Below are 18,285 nucleotides of genomic sequence, written 5' to 3'. Positions count from 1 at the left end.
TGAGATGAGAATAGAAAAGCCAAAAACAACCACCTTAACTGTTAGCCATTGTTGCTTACAAATCACGTTTCTATATCTTCCCAAATCCAGTATTTATTGCGTTCTCTCCCTCCCACTGCTTTTTTTCTTCAATCATTCAATCACTTCCCATGGCTTCTCTCCCTCTTTTTCTCCCCAACTTTTCCCATTTCTCCCCATCTTTTCATTAGCTTTCTCCCCAGCCTAAAGCCTCTCATCTCTTTGGTGATAATACATATCCTACCTAGCTCCTTCACTTACACATATTATCATACTCTTCTGCAAATTAAACTAAACCCCCATTTTAGCCTCTCACTTTCTCTGCGATTACTCACTGCTTTTAGCCATGGAAAACTTGCCCGGAGACGATAACCAGATGGATTTGCCACCTGGATTCCGCTTCCACCCCACAGATGAAGAGCTCATCACTCATTACTTGTCGAAGAAGGCTCTTGACACTTCTTTCTCTGCTGTCGCCATTGGAGAGGTGGATATGAACAAGGTTGAACCTTGGGAATTACCTTGTAAGCTTTCGAAATCTATCATTTTTTTCATTTTGGTTTTGTTTTCGCCTTTCCCAGGTTTCTGAGTTGTGGGTTTGATTGGTTTAGGGAAATCAAGAATTGGGGAAAAGGAATGGTATTTTTTCTGTGTGAGGGATAAGAAGTACCCAACTGGAATGAGAACTAACAGAGCCACGGCTTCCGGGTACTGGAAGGCCACCGGAAAAGACAAGGAGATTTTCCGGGGGAAATGCCTGGTCGGAATGAAGAAGACCCTGGTTTTCTACCAGGGCAGAGCTCCTAAAGGCGAGAAGACTAATTGGGTCTGCCATGAATTCAGACTTGAAGGCAAATTGTCTGTCCACAACTTCCCCAATGCAGCTCAGGTTAAAAACTTAAAATCCATAAAAGAATAATCTTTCCCTGTTTTACATCAATAATTGAGGTTTAATTTCTTGCCCATGCCAAACACTTTGTGCTCTGTTTTCCTATATGGGAGGTCATAAAATCGAGCAGTCATGAGATTGAGTCTCAGTGGAGACAGATTCAGTTAAATTTAATAATTAACCATTTGTTTTGTTGTTGCAGAGTGATTGGGTGATTTGCAGGGTGTTCCACAAGAATTCCTGCGGCAAAAATGTCCATTTTCCAGACACCAAATCCTCCGTTCTGCCGCCGCTAACAGATTCCTCCACCACCACCACCCCGCCGGAATCCGGCCACGTGCACTGCTTCTCCAGTCTCATCCCGTCTGAGAACAAGAGCCTGCAGCAAGAATCCATGAACATGGTGAACTATCTCAGCAATATTAATCCTCCATTACCGTCTTCTTCAACTGCAGATATTTCCCCACACCCACAGAATGTATTCCCATGGAGCCAAGCAGTCCAAACCCATGGCAGTAGCTTTCTGAATCCCGCGGATTCATTCTCCCCCATTCAAGACCCTGCAATTCTGACGAGTCTTCTTGCAGGCTGTGGCCACCGGAGCTTCAAAACGGAGAAGGAGATCGTGTGTGGGTCCCAAGAAACTGAGATCTCCTCTGTGGTCTCAAATCTTGAAATGGGAAGAAGGGCTTTTGATGATCACCAGAATCCACAGGAGCTTGACTGCCTCTGGAGTTACTAAAAACTTATTTATTACTATTATGATTATTATTATTATTATTATTATCATGATTATTAGTATTGCTATTGTTGTTGTTGTTGTTGATGTTTCTTGTTGTTTATTAGGAATATTAAGGTTATTATTATAATTAATGAAGTTTGAAGTGTTTGTATGTACATAGGTTTTCTGTTTTCAAGGTGGTCTCCATACTCAATATAAAACCTTATGTGAAATCTCATGATGGGTTGTGTTGATTTTTGTGATCAGGTAGTTGCCGCAGTGATCTTCTCCTGTGTTTTTATCTGTTTGAAACGACTTTCTTTGTCCATTGTTTCTATTGCATCATCAAAATGATATTTCCCACTCTCTCCTATCTCTCTCTATCTCTATAGAGATATATTATATTGATAATAACATACTTTGCCGGCTACTATAGTATGCGGGTTCAAATGCTACTATAGGGGCAGTTAAGGGTGATGAAACCTATCTTGCGATTTATTCAATCACCGATGTTACGTTTTAGGATAGGTAGAAAAACAAGGTTGATAGTATGTTTGGCAACTCGTTATCGTAGTATGTAAACTCAAATTTAAATGAAGGGTGCATGCGAATAACTAAGGTCGAGACATATCACACTATTTATTTATCTACGAAGCCTTTAGGAAAAGAATAAATGTAAATGTCTTCAGGTTTGGTGTACAAATAGTAAGTTTGGTTTGCATTGCTAATTATTTTATAATATAAAAAATATGAGTATTTAGGACCACATGCACGGGCCTCTCTACTGTTGAAGACATGCTTGGTTGGTCCCTTATAACCATTTTGAATCTCTTGATCAGAAGAGGGATTGGATCATTTGGAATTCTTAAATTATTTTTTAATTGTGAGTTGATGTACTTTTGAATCATGGACAATTTTTTATGAGTTGTGTCTAAGGTTACAATGGTCCATGGATTAATTATTGCAATTTTGAATAATCGTTATATAATTAACCATTTTCAACTCAAATTATTTACAATTTATTTTTTTAAATACTCAATTCAATTTTGGAATATTAATTAGTTAATTAGTAAAATGAATATTTAGTTATTTCAAAAATACCATTTAATTAATTATGTAAAAAAAGAAAATGTTGTAAACTAAATAATTGACAATTTTCAATTCATTTAATAAAAGAGTGACAAGCTAAATTATTATTGTATATATTTTGTGTTATGTGAAAAATTATAAAGTATCGATTGACATCGATACCAACCGTTACATAAAGTATAATTAAAAATTATTATCAATAATACATAATATAGCAACCTAGTACAAAATGGGTAAGGAAAATCATGCCCATCCGGTACGGTGTTAATGCATACAATTTATATATTTAAAAACTACATATTAACACTGCTCCAAAAAGAGTGGTTGATCCAAGTGAGTAGACCATGATGACTTTCTTACCTAATGATCACGGATTTGATTCTTGCTAATACATTCTTGATCGTCAAACTCATCACACAAAGTCTTCCTTTGCAAATTATAACATGCACATCCCCGTACCAGTTGTCAAGTATTACACACACATCCCTAACAACAACTACAAATTTCACTCGTCATGAAAATTCATTTTACATTTCTGAACAGATAAACGAGACAAAAAGAACAAAACATTATTATATTTTCCATTCTCACTAATTATACTACGTGTACAATTTGTGATCTTAATATTTCGCATGTCCTTAGCTTGTGCGTTGTTATATTGTGTAGTTAGTGAAATATATATATATATTTTTTTTATTTGTACAAAAAATCCAAAATCCATGTCGGTATCATACTTATTCCTCCCTACACAACCAATATCCAGCTAGGGACACTCCAAGATTCACTATACTCTACAAATGGACAAACAAAAACGAAATTAAATTCACGTCGGTCCAAATTCTCGTGCCATAATTAATGCTAAACTTTTTGTTTCCACCATGATCAAACCCTAGATGCATGAATTATAGGGCTGATGGCTCCCTAGCCGTCGGATGAGAGAGCAGATCCAACCAATCCTAGTCCCTTTCTTGGAACTTTTCCAAACAGATGAGACAGCCCTTAATATATTTCCCCCAAACACCACCTTAGGAAAAGCAATTAGTTTTAGGTAGAATTGGCCTTTCATAGTTCATTGTGTTCTTGGACGACAAAAGTGGGTGATGTATCATTATTCTTAAATTTTGTCGTGCCCCTAATCCTATGCCTACATTTGGCTGTAGGGGGATTAGAAATAAAGCAGTGTGTACTGTCTCGTGATCAAGGGTGACAATCAAATAATTAATGTCCTCTCAAGACGTATTTATTAAACTTAATTAATTAACATTATTCGATTATAAATCGCAAATTGCATGTAATAAAAAACACAACACATTATGTAGTAGTGTTGTACGTAGATTCTTTTTCTTTTGTTTTTTTAGGTACATTTAGTGGTGGAAACATTATGAGTTTTATTTGAATCAAATTTAATATATATAGACTTATGATCCGATGAGAATATACTCTTACAAAAAAATTAAGAACCAATCTTAGCCTTGCATTTGTAAAAATCGGATAGATCATATCAGATTAAAAAAATATTATGATATTTTTGTAATTATTGTCAACTTCACTTTGCAAATTTGAACACTTAAATATGTTATTTTTAACAACTAAATATGCAAACCTAGATAAATTTTTTTAAAAGCAATGAAAAAGCTAAATTTTAAATCTAAACTGTAAAAGTGAACTCCTAAACTTTTAAAACAAAAAATTTAGTCAATATAAACTCTAAAATCCAAACTCGAAGTGCAATACACTTTTGCAAGTACAATCTTTTAATATTAATAAGTGTGCATTTTGTATTACCTAAATGCGTAAATCTGAAAAATTATGAGAAGTGCATATTTTAGTATTTTGGTGACAATTATGAAAATACCACAACATTTTTTTAAACTTGATATGATTCGTCTGATTTTTTCAAATGTTGAGATTGGTTCTTAGTTTTCTCCTAAGACTTGTTATGATATGATCCAATACCTATATAGGGAAACACTCCAGTGATCGAGAACAGACACCCATGTGAGAAATATGAACTGAGTCGTCCATTTGAAAAGATCAGTGGATCATATGTACTTTTTTTTTTTTTTTTAAAACGTGGTGGCAGTTAAGGTGGAAACGAGAACATGGTTTGGTTCTCATATATATAGGGACATGATCAAATGAGAATAAGTTTCTCATGTAAAAAGTGAGGACAATTTTATCATTATTGAAAATTTTAAGAGCGGGATTCATTTTATAATTATTGTAAACTTGAAAGTTTAGTAACGGTAATATCCTAGCATTTGATTCTGAAGGGTGTAAATTTGTTCATACTTTTTACAGGGGAAGGTGTATAATCAAAATTTTAAACCACTTTCTAAAGGTGGTCGATAATATCAATGAAGAACTTTTTAAATTTTTAAAGTGATTAAAAAGTTTGTCAGAAGTCTATTTTTAAATAGACCCATACCCCTTTTTCAACTATTTTAAGGTGGGAAACGATGCTATTTCAAGTAGTACTTGTCGTTTGTGTAACTAAACCCTTGAAACATAATTCAGAAAATAATTTTTTTAGATGACAAGATAAACAAATAGTCACTACTAATTTACAAATCATACTAATAGAAACATTTTTTTTTAAAAAACATGTCCTGAAGTGTTCTAAATTACAAAAATGGTTATGAAACGTTTTGATAAAAATATTTCCAAAATACTAGAACGATATTGTACGTCGATGCTACTCCTATTAGCCGCCGTAATGACTAATGGCAACCATTTTTGGGTTTAACTGTTAACACGTAATCGAACAAGGACCCACAAAATTCTACGCCGGTATGAGATACGGACTATGTATATGTTGTAAGATGAACACAAGAGATTAGTAATATATGTTGTTGATAACAACGGTTTCTTTTATTTCGTTGAATTATCTTATGGACTTCATAAATCTACTCTCAGACTTATGTAGAGATAAATTGAGTTAATTTACTTTTGATATTCATAAAAAAAAAACCGTTTTAAATAATCTTAACATGTCCAAAAGCTCGTGCATGCATCACTTGTCTGGCAGCTAAAAATTGAACAAGAATTTTATGGCCACCTTCAACTTATTATTATTTTGTTTGCATGATGTAAGATTCTAAGACTCAAATTTTTGTGACAATCATGTTTTTTGTGGATAAGTACCTAGAGAATAATATTGGGCAATAATTTTCTTGTTATTTCAAAGAAAAAAGTAAAAGAAAAGGTTGAGAGCAATAGATTCGTTTTAAGGCATGGAAAGGTGGTGTGAAACGATGAGAAATGAAGAAAGCCAACTCATCAATTATTTCATTTATAATTATTAATTAAAATTTTGAAGGAATAAATTATCTTTTTCATTTTGTCAAAAAGAAATATCCTTCCCATATTTGCATGGAAAGTCATTTAATCTTATCTGCCCTTTCACACTGCCAACCCGTTCGGCCCACACGCTCCATTGAATTTCTTGTAATTTTTTCAAGAAAAAATCCAATTACTATTTAACGGTGTGTATTTAATTTCTTCCTTCTGCGTAATAGTCCTACAAGCCATTTTGAAGGTTTTTTTTTTTGGCCAATGAAACAAAGATAATGCTATTTTTCATAATAAAAAAAAATCAATCATTTCTACTAATTAAATTAACTCAAGTTGTAAGGTGTGTGTATATATATACACACACATACATGTGTATCATGTTTTTCAACATGCTCTCAAGTAAAAAAAAAGTGTAAATTAATCTAATTCATCCATCTAAATAAACCAACGATTGAAGGTTGTTAAAAAAAATAGCGGGATTAATTTTATAAATATATATTTTTTTATACTAAAACTGTAGTCAATTGTAACTCTGTAAGTGAATTCAAACGGACATGCATGTTAAATTAATTATTGTAACTCTATCTTATGTATGGGCGGACAGAGTTCCCAACCCTAATTAGTTTTAGTTTATTTTTCCCCCTCTCTTTATATTTCCCTAGTATAATTTAGATTAGTTAGATATTAGATTATTTAATTTCAAGCTTGGAATCTCGGATTGAAGTTGGATTTGTTCTTCATCAGTAAAGTTCTCTTATTCCTTTATTTACTTTCTTCTCAGATTTCTTGTAATATTTATGGTTATTTATTATTGCTTTGCTTTGTTTACTTTTATGATGCATGAGTAGTTAGTTTTTGGGTTTGGATTAGGGTCCTATTGCTATTCTTGATGCTAGATTTGTGATTATTGCATAAAGAGATAATTTATTGATCTAGGCTTTTATGTTTGAATTGGATTATATTTTCCTCTTATTGATAATTGATGCGCAGCTTTTATTGATTTGTTTTGGAGAGGATTTCATCACAACGAAAGTTGGGTGAAAGACTCAGCCTAACCAATTTCAACCCAATTTTTCCTATTATGAGAATATGGGTAATTTGGGGGCTTATAATGATTTTGTGTTTAAGGTGATGATTGATGCATCACGAAAGTGGGGCAATCTTAGCCTAATGCAATCTTGAGTGCATTGCATGCCAATAAATCCCTTGGTTAATTGTTTTCCCTAATTTTGAGATTGTTAGAGCATCAAGATTGCAATACCCCTAATCTGACCCCACTCTTTTATCATATAGTTTTTCCTTTATTTTATTTGCATATTTTATTTTATTTTAATTTCTAAATCATATTTTCCTTGGATTCTAGTGAATTCTAATACTTTAGTACCTAGGATTTAATAATTCACACAATACATGTCATAGCCCCAATCCTCAGCGGAACGACATTTTACACCCTCGTTTACACTCCCATCTATACATCATCAATTACATACTTAAAGTGTACCGGCGGTAAGGTATTCTTTCCAGATTAGATGAATGTTTTATTATTACAGAAAATGTATTTATTAGCATTTAACAATTATATTCTCAGTCAAAAAAAAAACAATTATATTCTTTTTAACTCAAAAGCATAAACTGGAAAATGAAAATTAGAGAATTGTGAGTTGATGTACTTTTGAATTCTTAAATTATTTTTTATATGAGGCATGTGTTCTCATATGATCGTATGTATTCCCATATATACAAACATATATGATATATTTTCGTAACTCTTATAAAAACTCCTTGTTAGTTGGGTCCTCTAAATTGGGTCAAGACCCTAATACAACCATATTTCCTATGGCCATCATAGAGAGCGAGAACCATAAATTATGGGTGAAAGTGTAGGGGTTTGAACTTCACTTCAAACATCATTGGAGTTGGGCTCCAGATTGGAGTAGGGTGTGGATTGGCCTTTTGGTGCTTATACGATTTGGATTTTATATCTAGTGATTTTTGAGATGGGAAACTGAATATTAAGATTAGTCTAGTATAAGTTGAGAAACTTATGTATAAAAAAAATGCACCAACTAACTCCCCCCACACCCACCTGCTTGAATTGAGTCAAGATATTTAGATTGGGCCGTGATACACAACTTGGGCTAGCTAGAGCAATTATTGGTAAGAAGGGTGTATAGGAAAGCTGAAGCCATGGTTATTAAACTGTTCCCAAATCCAAAAACTGCCGCCCAAATTACATACTTACAGTCTACCGGCGGTAAGGTATTCTTCCTTTAAGGTAAATATTATTAAAAAGAATATTACAAGTACAAAAAATGGCATATAGACAATAGTTAATTTCCCTAGCATATGGAAAATTAAAGAGTCATTGATCTATATGTCAAAACCGTTAGCCTATGATAGAGCGCTAAAAAGATTACAAGAACAACATAATAAAATCCACAGTTAACTTAAATATAACAACGCGGCCTCAGCCCATATTTGTTCAATGAAGCTCAGAAACACGAATCCGCAGCCACAGTGCTTTTGAAAGCCATCATGTTCCGCACGTTAGAAAAGAAGGGGGAGTGACCTTATAGAGAATTTTGAACACATTTCTGAGCAAGATTGCAGATGTCATCTCCACGTCTGGACTCATATTATCATGTAAGGCCATATTCCTTGCCTTCCAAATATGATACACAGCCGAAGTAATTGCCAAGGATCCAATTTTTGATTGTGTGCGTGAAGCGCGCCAATCTCTATATGCCCACTTAATAGCTCCACGAACAGAACATGTGTTTCTTTGAATTCCTAATGCAGCTCTTACTTTTTTCCATACCAGCTTAGAAAACTCACAAGAAAAAAATAAGTGGCTGGCACTTTCCCTTTCAGATTCACACATAAGGCATTTGTTATCGATCTCCAAGAACTCCAGGTTGTCTTTTGTTTGTAACCTCCCACGTAGACAAAGCCATGTAATAAAAGCATACTTTGGAGGGTTTATGCCCTTCCAAATATACTTAAACACAAAGCTTTTTTGTCCTTTAGGTCTGATTAGATCATACACTGCGCCAGAGGACAGACCTTTAACATCCAAATAAGAATTCAATTTTTGAATACACTCTTCTTGGCTGTCAAAGATCGAAATCAGCAAGGCACGAACTTGAGCAATGCTTCTCATAAGAGCCGAATCATTTTTATTTGGCCTCCAACTCCAAAAATTCATATCCTTGAGATAGAATTCATGGATCCACTTAATTCATGGCGGTAAGGTATTCTTTCCAGATTAGATGAATGTTGTATTACTACAGAAAATGTATTTATTAGCATTTAGCAATTATATTCTTTTTAACTCAAAAGCATAAACTGAAAAATGAAAATTAGAGAATATAATTGAAGTAAAATATAATGTTGAAATCTTGTTTGGTTATTAACCGGCCGGGAAGAGCTTAAGACCCCACTCTCTATCTTCACAGGACCTTGTGTAATTAAGAAGCGGCGTCTTAGAGGTATCGGCCGGTCGGAGAAGATAGCAAGGATCCATGGAGGCGACGCGCTGACACGGCGGATCTGGAACTTTCCGGTTCTTCGGCGCGAACATAAGCCATGAATGCAAACCTCCAAGCCCCTGAGCTACATACCCAAAAGTGGAACATCCACTCGTAACCAATCTATCACTCATCCCCAGAAGATACATCTCCGCCAACGCCTTCGAGTAGTGCAACGTTTCCTCATATTTCTGCTTTTCTTCGTGGCTGGGCTGGTGAACTCGGACCACCTCGCCGGTTAACGTTGGATTCTGCAAATACATGTCTCGAATCTTGTCGCCATACCAGGAACTTAAGGATGTTATCAACACAACTTTTGTCTTGTTCTTTCTGGTACTGGCCCTGTTTAATTGGTAAATGACTGTTAGGTGATTGGATTAGAAAATATAACTGCTTGATTACATAGATTGATTGTAAAAAAGTGTTTTGATAAATTAGTTGTTAGCTGATAACTATTTAATAAATAAGACAAAATTAGCTGATAGACTAATTATTTTACCAAACACAGCTACTGTTTAGGGCGGGCCGGCGGGGAGCTTTTGGATTTATTTGTGGGAGTATGTTCTCCTTCATCGTACATGATAGTATCTGATCTAACACGTGCTGGAACGGGCCCGGACGGTCGAACACTCGGACCTGAAGTCCGATCTTCTCATCGGCTCCGGTGAGGTAAGCTTCATGGAATCTGGTAATGAGGTCCCAGACAGGATTCGTGGGATGAAACAGGTAGCGTGCCAGGAGGTGGAACACGGATTCCCTGTCGGGAAACATGTTTTCCAGATCTTTCTGTTAGGAAAAATCCCACTTCCTGTGACAATCAAAATCACAGACCCGACACGGTACACAAATACGAGATAATACACAATAGCCCAAAAATAAATATGAACACAAGGAACACAAGATTTACGTGGAAAACCCCAAAACCGCGGGGAAAAACCACCGGCCACCAACAACAAAATATTCCACTATATCACAAATCTTGGGTACAAAGTTTCAGGCTACCACACGAGCCAAACATCTACAAATCATCAAATACAACAACTCCTAGGCCAAATACATTCTTATAATATTCACAGGCTAAAAGGAATAATATCTCGTACTCAAAATATTCAATTTCCAAGACTAGGATAAAAATGAATAGAAATATTACGAGATTATCCAAAGAGATTCCTGGAATAAATAAGCTGACCTCTCTAAATATTTGATGAAGAAAATACCCAAGAGCTAGGCAAACCCACGACAAAATAGCACGGCAAAACTACACCAAAGATGAAGGAGAAAATAGTTTGTTCCTTCTGCTGATGAACCGCCGAACGCCAAAAGAAGAGGAAGAAGAAAGATGAGTTTTTCTTCCTCTGCTGAACTGCCGAACTCACTGCCTCTCTGTGTTTCTCTCTACTGGCCGAAAAAAAAAAGAAGAATGGGAATGAAAATAATTCATTCCTCTGCTGCCCAATACTACCGAGAGAAGACCAAGAAAATGAGGAATAAAATATTGTGGAATATTTCTCATCCATTAAGGACAAAAGGGAAACAAACAAAGATTAGGTGAGTGTCCCATTTTCTTTGTCTGCCATCTTGCTTCTTCACATGGAGAGACCCAACACTTTCTGGAACGATGGCATGGTGAAAAGAGACGGGATGAAGTACTCGTCTGATCTTATAATCAGCCACGGAATTTTCTGCTGAAACATCTGGTGTTCATCCTGGAAAAACAGTTCATCGTAACGATCTTTATCATGGTCCAAATTGTTGTACACAAAAGTCGGTAATTGCCACACATTGGACATATCAATCAGTTCATTATTCCTCACGATATTCCCGTAACAGCTTTCGGAGTTCTGATCAAATTCCATGAACTCATCGCCGGTAACCGGAAAATCCTCCGGGAGAAACAAGGAAGTTCCGGGGAACGGTTCGCAGAAGAGCTCCGGCGTGTGATCCATCGGAGAAGCAAGAACCGTTCGGTTTGTAACAACGGCGTACAGGAAAACGGTAGTTAAAGACATGATTCTGTTTCCTAACCCATTCATAGGTATCCAAATCACATACTTACAGCCTGTGTCGGGGAACGGCCGTTCACCGGACTCAATGAGTTCCACTGTTTTGTTATATGATTCTGTATATGGCCCACAGCGCTTGTGAAGAGCTTCATAGCTTCGTAGCTTGGAGATGAGATAAGAAGAAGGCTTGCGCTTTAGTTCCTTAAGATACAGCACTGATTCATACCTACTCAGACACGATCTTTCATCAAATCCAGGAAGGAGAAGACCACCTAGGAGCTTATCCAGTTCCAATTCCGCCACCTCATCACGCCGGAGAAGAGTTTCATCTTCTGCAACTGGGACAGCCAGCAAAAGGAAAAGGTAAAGAAAACAAGATTTACGCAAAACCAAGTTATAAGCTTAAAAAAAATGTAATTTTTTATCTGTTGTTTCTGACACCTATCATCTTCTGGTACATATTTACCTCTGGAGGGGCAATCGAAAAGATGGCGTTGTTTGATTAGCAGGACGACCAAAAGCAAACCCGTCAGGCCTATCAACAAAGCAACGGGAATCGCCCCAGGTTGCTTCATTTCTGAATCAAATTAAATTCTAATCAATTCTGATCAGAGTATGCCGCCATATATATATATGAATTCTTGGGAGCGGAAGGTCCTCAGGATTGGGTTACAATTCATGGTAAGATTTACATCTACACCCAAATTGTACTCCCATTTTGGCATGTATTAATTGCTTAATTTAGGAGCCATAATGTTTATCAATTTTTTATTTTCTTCTTCGATCAAATTTGAACAGGAGTAGAAATTTGAGAGTTCATGAAGTATTTTGCATTAATCAATTTAAATAAAATTCCAAAATACATTAATGTTATTTTTGTCCACAAAATTACTACTTAATGTTTATGATGATGTGCTATTATCTGTAAATTTTAATTTTTAATTAACCAGAATATTATGAAGTATTCTTTAGATGAATGTTGTATTACTACAGGAAAAGAGAAAACTATTAAGGGACACCTATATTTAGTTATTTATTTATATTTTGGAATTTAATCGTCCTTTAATAAATACGGGGACAGAAATATAAATGCTTAACTATATTGGGAAAATTTTGAATAATAGTCAAACAAAATCTAAAAAGATTTTTAAAATTGTATTTTGTAGATCACATAATCATTAAGATGTAAAATTCCAATATCAATCAAGGTTTTTTACCCTTTTGAAAGGAGTAAATGAATGAAGCAACCATGAATTTTGAACACAAAAAACGGCCGAATCAACAATTTCCAACCTAAAAAATCTTAATTTTCAACCACTTTAAATTAATAAAAAAACGCAAGAATTCTACCTATAACCTATATCTATGGATTAGACTTATTATATATGCTAGATCTTCAGGGCAGAAACAATGAGGTCTTTTAGAGTTGGGGTGCAATTTGTTATTATATTATAGGTGCTAGATTAGAAAGAATTAAGTTGACGTACTCCGAAATTGTCAAGGCTCAATTAGTCTCTTTGCCCTCCAAAATTGCCATGTCTAGGACTCTAGGGTGTCAAAGTGGGTTAAGGTCCGCTGGCTAGCCCTAAATCGCATTGTAGTGGACCAACTGTCATGCACTTCATTTTATAAATATTTCTACACTTTTAAAGTCTTATAAATATAGACAAGTAGTGTTTTTTTTCCTAATTGAAAAGTTGTCTTTTAGCGGGAGGTGGAAAGAGTGTAGGTGAATAAAACGGGAAAAAGTTCCCGAGTGTCGGTCTCAAGGAAAGGCAAGGAGGGAGTCTGTAAGCAAGGGACTAGTCATAAGGGTGCCTAGTTTTCGAAAGCTAATCCAAAAAAAGATAGGTGTGTATGGCATGCTATGGTAAACAAACTAAGGTAAACGAGTAAGTAACAATTTATTTGGAAGGAGGATTCGGATCAATCTAACAAGTACGTAAGCTCTTGATTTCCTAGAGGTTAAGGTGAGGTAACACTTAAGGGACATACTTGAGACAAAATCACAAACACCTAAGCCATTCTCATGGTCAAAGGACTCTCTTCTACACAATAGGGTTACTCTCATAACTCCTAAGTTCCAAGAGGCATTTTGGCAAACACATTATGTGCTTAACTTGTCTTCCAATCCCCCTTCTCTCAAAGGTGGGAAGGAAAAGTGGTTGGAGAGGTCTAAATCACTCCCTACTCTCATAGGTGAGTGATTCTACCCTAATTCCCTAAGGCAACCGGCCGAGTTGGCCTAGAGTCCACACTAACACTTCAAAACACTATCAAGCATCCATTAAGCATCATTCAAACCTTAATTCAAGACATTTAGCATTCAAGAGATACACACAAGTTCAATTGATCCAAATCACAAGAAGTTTAGCCAATCATTCTTAAAATCCAAATCAACATTGCAATTGATCACAAGGAAGAAAACTAGAATCAAAATCAAAGTGCAATTCAAGATCAAAAACAAAATTCAAGATCAAATCAACAAAACAAATCAAAAGCTAGAAATTGAATTATAAAGCTAGAGATTGGAAATGTTACTTGAATGTAGTAGAAATCTTGATACAAGCTTGAGCAATCCAAAGTTGAAGTGAAGATCTCTCTAATTCTAGCTAGTTGAATTGAAAATTGATTGAAATTTGAGTGTGGAATGGGAGGGAATTTTAACCTAATTCTGGAGAGAGAATTTTCCTAAGGTGAGCTAAGATGAAAAAATGAATGATCTCCGCAAAACTGCTCCAATCCCTATTTAAATCGCGCAACCCGCCAAACTGGTAGGCTGTGGACGCCCGACTGGACGCGCGTCCACTGCGCGTCCAGCGGGGTTTCTGCTGCGCTGCTGCAAAACTTCAGAGAGGCAAAAATCGGACGCGGGCGTCCGACCCGCGTCCTCAGCAGAGCTCATGAACTTCAGAGAGTTGATTTTCGGACGTAGGCGTCCGTCCTTCGTCCGCCGTGCGTCCGTAGCAGAGCTGATCCAAACTTCAGAGGGGTGAAATCCGGACGCGGGCGTCCGACCCGCATCCTCCTCGCGTCCACAGCAGACTTCGGCTCTGTTGTGCGAACTTCTGCGAGCCAAATTCCGGACGCATGTCCGATGCGCGTCCGTGCCCTGTGTTCTTTTTCTCAACTTTGGCCCGTGAATCTATCTTCGAAATCCATGCCTTTTCCACATTTTTGCACAACTTTTTACCTACAAAATGATTAACCAAGTGTGGACTAGGGTCCAATGACAATATCAAGCATTTTAACGCAATTCAAGCTCAAATCAATCATAAAGGCTAGCGATTGTGCGCAATGTGACCCGAGAACAACCTTATAAGTGTAGCATCTTTTGCACTTATCACTAATATAACTTATTAAAATTAAAAAATAAAATATCATAATAAATGAACTATTGAAATTATATTGTTTTTAATGTTTAATGAAATTTAGGGTTCATTTATTAACTATTTTTTCTGCAAAAAATAAAAAATAAAAACTGGAAAACGAAAATAGAAAATGTATTTATTAGCACTTAGCAATTATTACATTCTTTTTAACTCAAAAAACGTAAAGTGGAAAATGAAAACTAGAGAATAAAATTGAAGTAAAATAGAATGTTAAAATCTTATTCGGTTAAACCGGGAAGAGCTTAAGACCCCTGTCTCTATCTTCACAAGGCCTTGTGTAATTAAGAAGCGGCGTCTTGGAGATATCGACCGGTCGGAGAAGATAGCAAGGATCCATGGTGGTGGCGCGTTGACATGGCGGATCTGGAACTTTCCGGTTATGCGGCTCGAACATTAGCCATGAATGCAAACCTCCTAAACCCTGAGCTACATACCCAAAAGTGGAACATGCACTCGTAACCAATCTATCACTCATCGCCAGAAGATACATCTCCGCCAACGCCTTCGAGTAGTGCAACGTTTGCTGCCATTTCTGCTCTTCTTCGTGGCTGGGCTGGTGAACTCGGACCACCTCGCCGGTCAACGTTGGATTCTGCAAATACATGTCTCGAATCCTATCGGCGTACCAGGAACTTAAGGATGTGATCAGCACAACTTTTGTCTTGTTGTTCCTAATATTTGGTAAATGGATGTTAGTTGATTGGGTTAAGGGTATAATTGGTTGATAATATCAACAAATCGTAGAAAAATAGTAGGATAAGGGTCAAATAGACCCTTAAATTGTACACAATTAGGTCCTTCAACTTTAAAAAAGTTTTAATTAGGCCCTTTAAACTTGTTATTTTGTAGCAAATAAACCCTCGAACCTATTTATGACCTTTAATAACAGGTCAAATACCACATTTCGACGGCCAAATCAGAAAATCAACCACTGACGCCGATCGCGTCCGGCCTAAGTGGCCGCGGAAATGGCAACCAAAGCGGTCGCCATCTCCACTAGAGACGGCGACCAATTGGTCGCTGTCTCCGTGGAGATGGAACTGGTCCCCGTCTCCAGATGGCAACCAACTTGGTTGACATATCCAGTGGAGAGAGTGACCCAGTTGGGTCGTCGTTGCCGTCTCTATTGGAGATGGAGACTGATTTGGTCGCCATTTTGGCAGCGACCGATGCCGATGGTTGATTTTCTGATTTGGTCGCCGGATTGTGGTCGGAGGTTAGTCGAAAATATATTTGACCTGCTATTACAGGTCATAAATAGGTTTGAGTGTTTATTTGCTACAAAATAACAAGTTGAAAGGCCTAATTGTACAATAAAATATAATTTGAAGGTCTATTTGGTAAATAAAACAAAATTGACTGATAATTATTTTTTACCAAATAGGGCCACTGTTTATGGCAGGCCGGCCGGGATCTTTTGGATTGATTTGTGGGAGTATGTTCTCCTTCATCGTACATGATAGTATCTGATCTAAGATGTGCTGAAACGGGCTTGAACCCTCGAACACCCGAACCTGAAGCCCGATCTTCACATCGGCTCCGGTGAGGTAAGCTTCATGGAATCTGGTAATGAGGTCCCAGACAGGATTCGTGGGATGAATCAGGTAGCGTGCCAGGAGGTGGAACACGGATTCCCTGTCGGGAAACATGTTTTCCAGAACTTTCTGGAACAATGGCATGGTGAAAAGAGACGGGACGAAATACTCGTCTGTCTTTATAATCTGCCACGGAATTTTCTGCAGAAACATTTGGTGTTCATCCTGGAAGAACAATTCATCGTTACGATCTTTGTTATGGTACAGATTGTGGTAGATAAAAGGCGGCAATTGCGACACATTGGACATGTCAATCAGTTTTTTCGACACGATATTCCCGTAACAGCTTTTGGAGTTGTGATCAAATCCATTTAACTCATCGCCGGTTACCGGAAAATCCTCCGGGAGAAACAGGGAAGTTCCGGGGAAGGGTTCGCAGAAGAGCTCCGGAATGTGATCCATCGGAGAAGCAAGAACCGTTCGGTTGGTGACAATTGCGTACAGGAAAGCGGTAGTTAAAGACAGGATTCTGTTTCCTAAACCGTTAAAAGGTATCCAAATCACATACTTACAGCCTGTGTCGGGAAACGGCCGTTCACCGGACTTCATGAGTTCCACTGTTTTGTTATATGATTTTGTATATGGTCCGCATCGCCGGTGAAGAGCTTCATAGCTTCGTAGCTTGGAGATGAGATAAGAAGAAGGCCGGCTCTTTAGTTCCTTAAGATACAGCACTGATTCATACCTACTCAGACACGATTTTTCATCAAATCCAGGAAGGAGAAGACCTCCTAGTAGCTTATCTGCAGCTACATATATAATATATAAACATAAATGTGTAATCTAACTATCAGTTTAGACTTTTAGTTGAGAAAAACAACTACTATCAGAAGAAGGCTGGGTTGTGACGAAGAAAGAGAGTTTTAATTTACCTTTTGGTGGCGTGCTGGGAAGCACAGCCGAGAAGCCATTGAAGAAGGGGGAGACTTTATATTGCCTGAAGATAAAAACCAGAATCGGAATGTTCACGAATAAAGCAACTAGAATCACCAGCAGTAACAGACCACGTTTGCAGTAACCTCCATTATCCTCAAGTGAGTGGTGACGATGATCTGAGTGAGGCTTGGGTTTATGATGATCAGAACTTCTTTTGTGTAGTGGCTCCATTTTTGAATCAAATGCTAGGTGATGATCATCTGATTTCTTCATTCTTTATTTTTTGCTAGTTGATTCTCATCTCATTATTCATGTACATATATACAGAAATTATGAATCCATGTGACAACTGTTATACATACCATGTCCAGGCTACATTTTGCATTATTGTGAATTTTGTTCAAAAAATTATGTGTTTGCAGTTAATATATTCTGTATCTACAGGTACAGAATTTGTTAACTGCAAGATGTTGGGATGTTAGTTAAGATGTAAGATGTTATGTGTTATGTGTCTACCGTTAAATATATTTTATACTTGCAGCTAACACTTATGTGTCTGTAATTACCATATTATATGTCCGTAATTACCTACAATTTGTTTACAAGTACAAAAATGATTATAGTTAATCAATTTAAATAGAAATAAAAATCAATAAATAACTTTCATCATAATTAAATTTAGAATTTTGTAATTATTAAATCAACTTTCTAAGTAATTTTGCTAGGGATTATCTTGGTCAGCCTATCTCATGCCTAAGAAACTTCTGACTAAATTTAATTAAATTTGGAGAAGATCGAAACTTCGGACTAAATTAATTAAATTTTGATTGGAGAGATTTTGCCTACCTCTATGGGCCTATCATCCGGACCAAACCTAACCT

At 36.6% G+C, this 18,285-nt stretch overlaps 3 protein-coding genes and 1 long non-coding RNA gene across 7 annotated transcripts; 2 read left to right on the top strand and 2 right to left on the bottom strand.

Moving 5' to 3' along the window:
• Positions 1–1,866, top strand: LOC116022075 (NAC domain-containing protein 79-like). The gene is made up of 3 exons (XM_031262629.1): positions 1–542; positions 630–907; positions 1,110–1,866. Exons 1-3 carry the CDS (start codon positions 365–367, stop codon positions 1,647–1,649), a joined length of 996 nt encoding a protein of 331 aa, XP_031118489.1. The 5' UTR covers positions 1–364; the 3' UTR covers positions 1,650–1,866.
• A 7,386-nt stretch (positions 1,867–9,252) lies between these two features.
• Positions 9,253–10,869, bottom strand: LOC116021719 (galactoside 2-alpha-L-fucosyltransferase-like). Of its 3 annotated transcripts, none has more exons than XR_004099048.1 (3): positions 10,728–10,864; positions 10,038–10,295; positions 9,253–9,880 (listed from the first exon to the last, which is right to left on the bottom strand). XR_004099048.1 is itself a non-coding variant. In XM_031262184.1 (3 exons), the coding sequence occupies exons 2-3, from the start codon at positions 10,307–10,309 to the stop codon at positions 9,421–9,423; spliced, it is 732 nt and encodes a 243-aa protein (XP_031118044.1). In that variant the 5' UTR covers positions 10,310–10,346; positions 10,728–10,869; the 3' UTR covers positions 9,253–9,420. The 3 variants fall into 3 exon arrangements, 2 of the variants coding, with proteins under 2 accessions (XP_031118044.1, XP_031118045.1); XM_031262184.1 differs by having other exon boundaries at positions 10,038–10,346; positions 10,728–10,869; XM_031262185.1 differs by having other exon boundaries at positions 10,038–10,324; positions 10,728–10,808.
• Positions 10,870–10,948: 79 nt separating this feature from the next.
• LOC116021720 lies at positions 10,949–12,414 on the top strand. The gene is made up of 2 exons (XR_004099050.1): positions 10,949–11,904; positions 12,016–12,414. It is a non-coding gene; the product is annotated as an uncharacterized LOC116021720 (long non-coding RNA).
• A 2,618-nt stretch (positions 12,415–15,032) lies between these two features.
• Positions 15,033–17,692, bottom strand: LOC116021718 (galactoside 2-alpha-L-fucosyltransferase-like). Of its 2 annotated transcripts, none has more exons than XM_031262182.1 (3): positions 17,401–17,692; positions 16,311–17,277; positions 15,033–15,604 (listed from the first exon to the last, which is right to left on the bottom strand). In XM_031262182.1, exons 1-3 carry the CDS (start codon positions 17,675–17,677, stop codon positions 15,160–15,162), a joined length of 1,689 nt encoding a protein of 562 aa, XP_031118042.1. In that variant the 5' UTR covers positions 17,678–17,692; the 3' UTR covers positions 15,033–15,159. The 2 variants fall into 2 exon arrangements, with proteins under 2 accessions (XP_031118042.1, XP_031118043.1); XM_031262183.1 differs by having other exon boundaries at positions 16,311–17,271.
• Between the last annotated feature and the right edge of the window lie 593 nt (positions 17,693–18,285).

Source organism: Ipomoea triloba, chromosome 6, assembly GCF_003576645.1.
Source record: "Ipomoea triloba cultivar NCNSP0323 chromosome 6, ASM357664v1".
NCBI classification, from domain to species: Eukaryota; Viridiplantae; Streptophyta; class Magnoliopsida; order Solanales; family Convolvulaceae; genus Ipomoea; species Ipomoea triloba.
The sequence above is the reverse complement of the archived record's forward strand: the minus strand, read 5'-3'. Positions and strand labels throughout refer to the sequence as shown.